This window comes from Helianthus annuus, chromosome 12 (genome assembly GCF_002127325.2).
Source record: "Helianthus annuus cultivar XRQ/B chromosome 12, HanXRQr2.0-SUNRISE, whole genome shotgun sequence".
In the NCBI taxonomy this organism is placed as follows: Eukaryota; Viridiplantae; Streptophyta; class Magnoliopsida; order Asterales; family Asteraceae; genus Helianthus; species Helianthus annuus.
This window is the reverse complement of record NC_035444.2, coordinates 56,713,614-56,720,577: the sequence shown is the minus strand read 5'-3', so window position 1 is coordinate 56,720,577 and position 6,964 is coordinate 56,713,614. Positions and strand designations below refer to the sequence as shown.

The 6,964-nt window shown below is 37.1% G+C and overlaps 1 protein-coding gene across 1 annotated transcript; it reads left to right on the top strand.

Moving 5' to 3' along the window:
- Nucleotides 1-3,472: 3,472 nt before the first annotated feature.
- On the top strand, nt 3,473-4,063 carry LOC110892871. Its single transcript, XM_022140009.1, has one exon. It carries the CDS (start codon nt 3,473-3,475, stop codon nt 4,061-4,063), a length of 591 nt encoding a protein of 196 aa, XP_021995701.1.
- Nucleotides 4,064-6,964: the final 2,901 nt, after the last annotated feature.

Below are 6,964 nucleotides of genomic sequence, written 5' to 3'. Positions count from 1 at the left end.
TCTTGGTGAGGTCTAGCTAAAATCTAAGAGATTCCATGCTTATTTCATTAAATCTAAGCTAAATCTAAGAGTTTTTATACTAAAACTTAAGTCCATCATCTTTTCTTCAAACTTTTGATTTACTTTGGTGATAAAAGGGATTGAACAGGCTGTAGACTTGATCGGTGGTTTGGAGTTGGTTTAGGAACGGATTGTTCACTGATTTAGACGATCACGGGATGGATTCCGGCATAAACCCGTCACTAACAGACAAACGGGTCGGACAGAGGTGATTCCCGACCGATCAGAATGGCTGTGAAACGATAAGTTACTGTTGCCGCAGTACGTGCCGTGACGTCACTATTAATCTTTAAACTTAGTAATTTTACAAAAAATGTTAAACAAGAACAAGGGTCGCCCGATCGAGCGGCAACCCGATCAGATGACCATCCGATCGGACAGCCACCTTATCAGGTGACACTTGTCCTTGAACCTTGAAACTTGAAACTTCCCAACACTTAGAAGTTTATTTAAACTTGAAACTTTGGAAAGCCTTGATCGAATGGCAGCCCGATCGGACTGCCGTCCGATCGAGCAGCCATCCTAGTTCCCTTCACTTATGAAACTCAAACCAAGTGGCAACTCGATCGGATGACCATCCGATCGGGCAGCCATATATCTCTTCACCAATGTGCGTCATTCGATCGACAGGTAATCCGATCGGATAGCCATCTGATCGGACAACCATCCGATCCAATGACCAACTCGATACTTTGAACGATCTCGTTACTCTGCTCGACTCTTACCCTATTGTAATCTAATCAGGCTAATCCTAAAAAGAGCTCCCGTTGATCCAATAGCAGTTTACACTGTTAAGCAATCACTGTGAGTATACTCGATCCCCTTTTTACTTTAAACTTTTGGGGTGTAACATGTATTCTATGAAACTTAATCTTGAATCTTTGAAACTTATGCTCTATCCTATGTGAAACTTGTGATTCTTGATTCTTGACTCTTTGTGCTATGTGACGTTTAATCCAGAGTGTGTAGTTCCGCCTTAATAATAGTAGCGCTATAGGAGATGCACCTCTCCCATTATTCTCGGGGGGTATTGTTAAGAGGATTCTAGTTTACCTTGAGTCTTGGGTAAACACTAAAGCATCGAGATACTTGGGCTATCATTGCATGGACTGCGACACTAGCACGGCTGAAACTATTTAATTGTTTACACTATGGATACGAGTTGTATTAATCTATTATTCTATTATCAAACTTGTATACTCGCCAATACTTTTGTATTGATATTTTAATACATGTTGCAGGCTGATAGGATGCTTTGGAATGCATGGAATTCGGCTAGGAGATGCTTAGAAACGTCACCTAGTTAACTTAGAAGCTTTTGAACATTTCGAACAACGATTGTTATGTTTTTGTACTGGATGTGTTTGGTTGTTACTCTCTAGACAAATGCTATGAAATTAATCTAATTCTATATTGAAACATTTAGTATTATGGAATTCTCATGAGCAATCTGAACGCTTAGTGCTCGCACCCTGATGTTTCCGCCATCGGTTGGGGTGTGACAGATTGGTATCAGAGCCATAACTATAGGGAATTAGGATAAGTAGGAATACTTGCCCTAGTCTATAGTTTTAGGACTCTTGACTCGTATTTGTTGTTTAAGACTTATGCATTCTACCGTATCTGCTTCCTAGCAGCACATTTCCCTGTTAAATTTACATGCTTTCCTAAGGCTGATACAATATACACTTGATGCTTTGGAAACGCTGTTAATCAGTGTTTGTAATTTTGCACGAGATTTGCCCTCAAGTCAGGGGTGACATCCAAACCTTGATGGAAAATCTCCATATTATTCTAGTGGGTCTTATCTGCGGACGAGTACCAACGCTATTAGGGTACGATGTTGTTAAGTTAGAGGTGAAACTCAGATCTTGATAACTAGTCCCACTCCTTGATTTTCATGTCTCGCCAGAGTCTCGAAATTCCAATCAATTGGGGATGCGGATTAACTAAAAGGACGAATATCGTAGGCCTAACATCGATGACGTATTGGTCTAAGTAAGTCAAGACACGTTACCTCAATTTGAAAGGGGTTCGAATCACTTTGGTTAGTCGTCCTTCCTCTACCCGGAACAATCCTATGTTTTATGAGCCTATCTTTCTTTTATGTTATCTCTATTTTATGCATGTGGTTTTAAACTCGATTCTTCGATCATTTGGTACGCTTTTACACGAATCACACGTTGTCCACAATCAGAAACGTAAATTCTAATCTCAGATCAGACTAAATTTATGAAGCTTTATTCTATGAGCAACCTATGTGATAATGTGATTGAAAGACACTAGATGTAACATGGCATGGAATACGAGGGGAAAGTGACGTGTCCGAAGCGTGGTGGATACGCCGCTGGTACTTCCTATATATAAGCGTTTCTGGCATGTTACCAACTTTTGTACCAAGTGCCATGCGAAATTTAGTGTCCGGTATGGAATCCTAAAACTATAGAAGGTCTATTCGGGTATTCTATGAGAAACTTATGTGAAATCTATCGGGTACTCTTGTGAAATCTATGTGTAAGCTACGTATGTGTAATCTATTTGTAAGCTACGTATGTGTGGATGGAGAAACAAAATGCGAAATGTAGCATAGCACCGAAGACGAGGGGGAAAGTGGCATGTCCGAAGCGTGGTGGATACACCGCAGGTACTTCCTATAGATAAGCGTTTCTGGCATGCTACCAAACCTTCATACCACGCGCTAAGCGAAATTCGTAGTTTTGTAGGCTCGGGTTTGAGTGATTGAAGCTACCTTGTTAATCTATGTGGTTGAATCTATCTGGTTAATGTATGTTTTGAGAAGCGGTGAGATCGAAAAGCGGTGGTTAACGAGGCATGACACCGACGACGAGACGGACGTGGCATGATTGAAGCATGGTGGATACGCCGCTGGTACTTCCTATATATAAGTGCTTCCGTCATGTTGCCAAACTTTCGTAACACGTGTCATGCAGGATTTCGTTGTTTATGGATTGTTAACACGAATCTATGTGAAACTATGAATCTATTGAATTTATTTGGAGTCTATGGGAAACTATTGAATCTATTGGAATCTATTGAGTCTATTGAATCTATTGAAGTCTATTGAATCTAAGGGGATCTATTGAAACTATTAAAACCTATTGGAATCTACTTGAGACTATTTGAATCTATTTGGATTGATCTAGGATAAGTGTGGATATCAACATATGAACATGACATAGAGTACGAGGTGGAAGTATTATGTCCGAAGCGTGGTGGATACGCCGCTGGTACTTCCTACATGTAAGCGATTCTGACATACTGCCAAGCTTCGTACAACATGCCATGTGAGGGTAGTAGAATGTAGTGTGTAATCTATTGGAATCTATTGGTTTAGTCTACGTGTGTATTGTGATAATGATGAGTGTATTGTTTGGCAATTGCGACACGTAACATGACGCCGAGTGTGGGTAGAAGCAATATGCCCGAAGCGTGGTGGATACGCCGCTGCTACTTACTTGATTTGTTACAGCGCATGAGTCTTGCCGATTGTCGTCCATTATCTACACCTGTCTCTTCTGGTAGACAGCTTTCTCGGCACACTGGTGATCCTTTGTCTGATCCTACTATGTATCGGAGCACTGTCGGTGCATTACAGTATCTTGTATTGACACGACCAGAGATTTCTTATGCAGTCAGTAAGGTGCCACAGTTTCTTCAGACACCTACTGATCGACACTGGGTCGCTGTCAAACGGATTTGCGGTATCTTAAGGGTACCATTTCTCATGGGTTGTGTATACGTCGGTCTACTTGTGTTGATTTACATGCTTATAGTGATGCTGACTGGGCTGGGTGTCCTGATGATCGACGTTCTACCACAGGTTATTGTGTTTTTCTTGGGCCCAACCTCATCAGTTGGAGTTCCAAGAAACAACATACAGTTGCTAGGTCGAGTACTGAGGTTGAGTATCGAGCTCTTGCTCATACAGCTGTTGAGTTACGATGGATTACATCTATACTACATGAGTTACAAATCACGATGACTTGTCCACCGTCTCTTTGGTGTGACAATATTGGAGCTACATATCATGCAGTCAACCCAGTGTTTCATCAGCGCACCAAACACTTGGAGATTGACTTGCATTTTATTCGAGACATGGTTTTGGGTGGTACTTTACATGTTCGGTATCTTCCCACTACATTTCAGATTGCATATATTTTGACCAAAGGATTGTCTGGTATTCGTTTTGACAGTCTGAGGTCCAAGCTTCACGTGGATGCTCCCCGTTCAGCTTGAGGGGGGCATATTAGAGTATATAGAGGTGGTTAGATAGTTAGAGCATGTGAGTTAGTTGTGTTAGTTAGCATGATTAGTTGTATAGTTGTTCTCCTATATATAGAGGTGCTTGTATTGATATTACTTACCACTTATGATATGAGATTGATGATCTTGAGCATGATATTCTCTTTAGTATCATAATTACTACGTTACATGACTTGTATCCATATAAATAACCTATCGTATTAAGCTCCCCCGCACTGCGACGGGGACTAAAACCATGACAAATAGCACCAATGTCACACTATAGCCAAGGACCACCAACATTGAAGTTGCGGCGTTTTAACGTGGAAAAATTAGACCGACATATAAAAGATAGAAAATAAAAACTAACTCGATTTAGGACTCATGCGTTGTGATGAACTGATTAAACGGGAAAAAATAGACGACGTAAACACACTGAACCACACACGTACGTTGCCCCATGTTAACTCGCAAAATTTAGAACGAAGTGTATAACAAAACGTAAAATCGTTGAACCACACACACATTGTGTTGTGTTAAGTCGCTAAATTTATATCTAAACGTAAGACGAAAAATTTTTCAAAATATGAAAAACATAGGGGATTAAAGATGAAAGTAAAAAGGTTGTGAAGTTAAATTGGAAAAACTAAAAACTTTTGGGTTAAAACTACAAAATCAAGTAGTTTTGGTTTTAAAGTGAAACATCAACTTTTTTTTTTTGAAAAAACCCCAAAACATGGGGTACAACACCCAATGCATCAACTTGTTGTAAATTTATATTATGTAAATTTCTACAAATAATATAGACCATATATAGAATTATAGATCATATTAATTTCTACAAATAATACTTTTGTCTTGTTTAATATTAAATATAAAACAAACATGACAACATAAAGTACAAGATGTTAATGCTTATGATACCCTACAACCTTAATAGCATATGGTACAAGTAGTAATGCTTAGAATTCTTTTAAATTAATAGTATATAAATAAGATGTCTGCGGGATGGATGTGGCGAGAAACATAAACACTACTAAAGTGTGTATAGTTTGGTCAGTTGGTTTATTCAGTTAATCAGTTTGGTTTATATGGTTAGATTGATGGTTTTTAGTTCGATTCATTTAATTTTGGTTAATAGCCAAAATCAAGCTTGTGCTAAAACTATTGCTTAGAAATATATGAAATGGAGGTATAAATGCATGAGATTGAGGTTAAATGCATGAAATGAAAATATAAATACATGAAATGGAGGCATAAAATGTATGAAATGAAAATATAAATACATGAAATGAAGGCATAAAATAGGAAATACATGAACTAGATAAATAAAAGCTAGAAAGAAACAAATATATGAATGGTTCAATTCGGTTCAGTTGATTTTGATTAAACGAGGGTACAAAAAATGATAACCGTTTTTTTTTTGTTAATTCGGTTTTCGGATAGTTGGTTTTTAGGTAGTTCAATTTCCGGTTGATTTCAGTTCGATTTCGTCTGTTTTCGGTTCGGTTCGATTAACACACCAACCTTTTTAATTAACAAAATTATAGCAACACAATATTTAAATTAAAGATAATAAAAATGCTTGTTTTTATGATATGATTTTTTTAAAGTATTAGCGTAAGCAAAAGTTATGGTCTTTAAAAATCATGGGGTAGTTGGTTTTTTTAGACGAGGGATAAAATGTAATTACTAATTAATTAACTAGGAGTGAGGTAGTTAGTTTTTTATAAAGGGGAAAAATGTAATTACTTTTAATTAATCAGAAATTGGTTAAAGATGTGAGTTTAAAGTGTAATTAAGATGAGATGATAAAAGTGTAATTAATGTTTGAAATACTAATTTACCCTTATTTTAGGGTTATACTTTATGCATTAAATTAAAAAAAAAAACTCTTCACTTTTAGGTATCTTAACATGGTATTTCCAAATTGTATAATATAATACTAGGTTACAAACCTATTTGATACACGAAATTGGAACAAAGCATTATGAAATTAAGAAAAAAATATAATAAATTATCTATAATCTATAATATCTATCTATACTTTCTATAAAAGAAGAAATCCCAATTACATAAGAAAAGCTGATGTGTCAGCAGGAGAGGCTGTCCAACAAGGCTTTTCTTATGTCATTATTACATCATAAAACCTAATATAAAATATCATTTAAAATTTTGTCTAAACATATGCCCTCAACATTTTATAATCAAACATCTGTTCCCAATAAACATCTGTCTAGATTCAAAATTCTGGCTCTACACTCAAAATTCAAACCATATATTATAATCCTATAAATAAGATATGATTATCTGGCTCCACATTCAAATCTCTCTCGCTCATATCTGCGAGCGTATCTCTCTCTCTCTCTCTCTCAAGTACATTTTTCTCGTGATTCAGCCGCTAACCTCCGATTACACTTCTTTGTTCGAATGTTTGTTGATTCTGTTTACATGTTATCGTTCCAGTATCATTGTTCCAACATCGTCGATTCAATGAAGCTTCCCATCACACATCAACCTTTCAATATCGATGTTGCATGTGCTACCTTCTTTGATGGGAGAGTTGCATTGTTCGATTTTCGTTAAATCGAAAGTCAGGTTTTCTTGCGTCAGTAAGATTTTCTCCTTTTATAGAAAGTAT

Bases quoted from the DNA above. Each gene is read 5' to 3' on its own strand.
- LOC110892871 (XM_022140009.1), top strand. From the start codon at position 3,473: ATGACGCCGAGTGTGGGTAGAAGCAATATGCCCGAAGCGTGGTGGATA.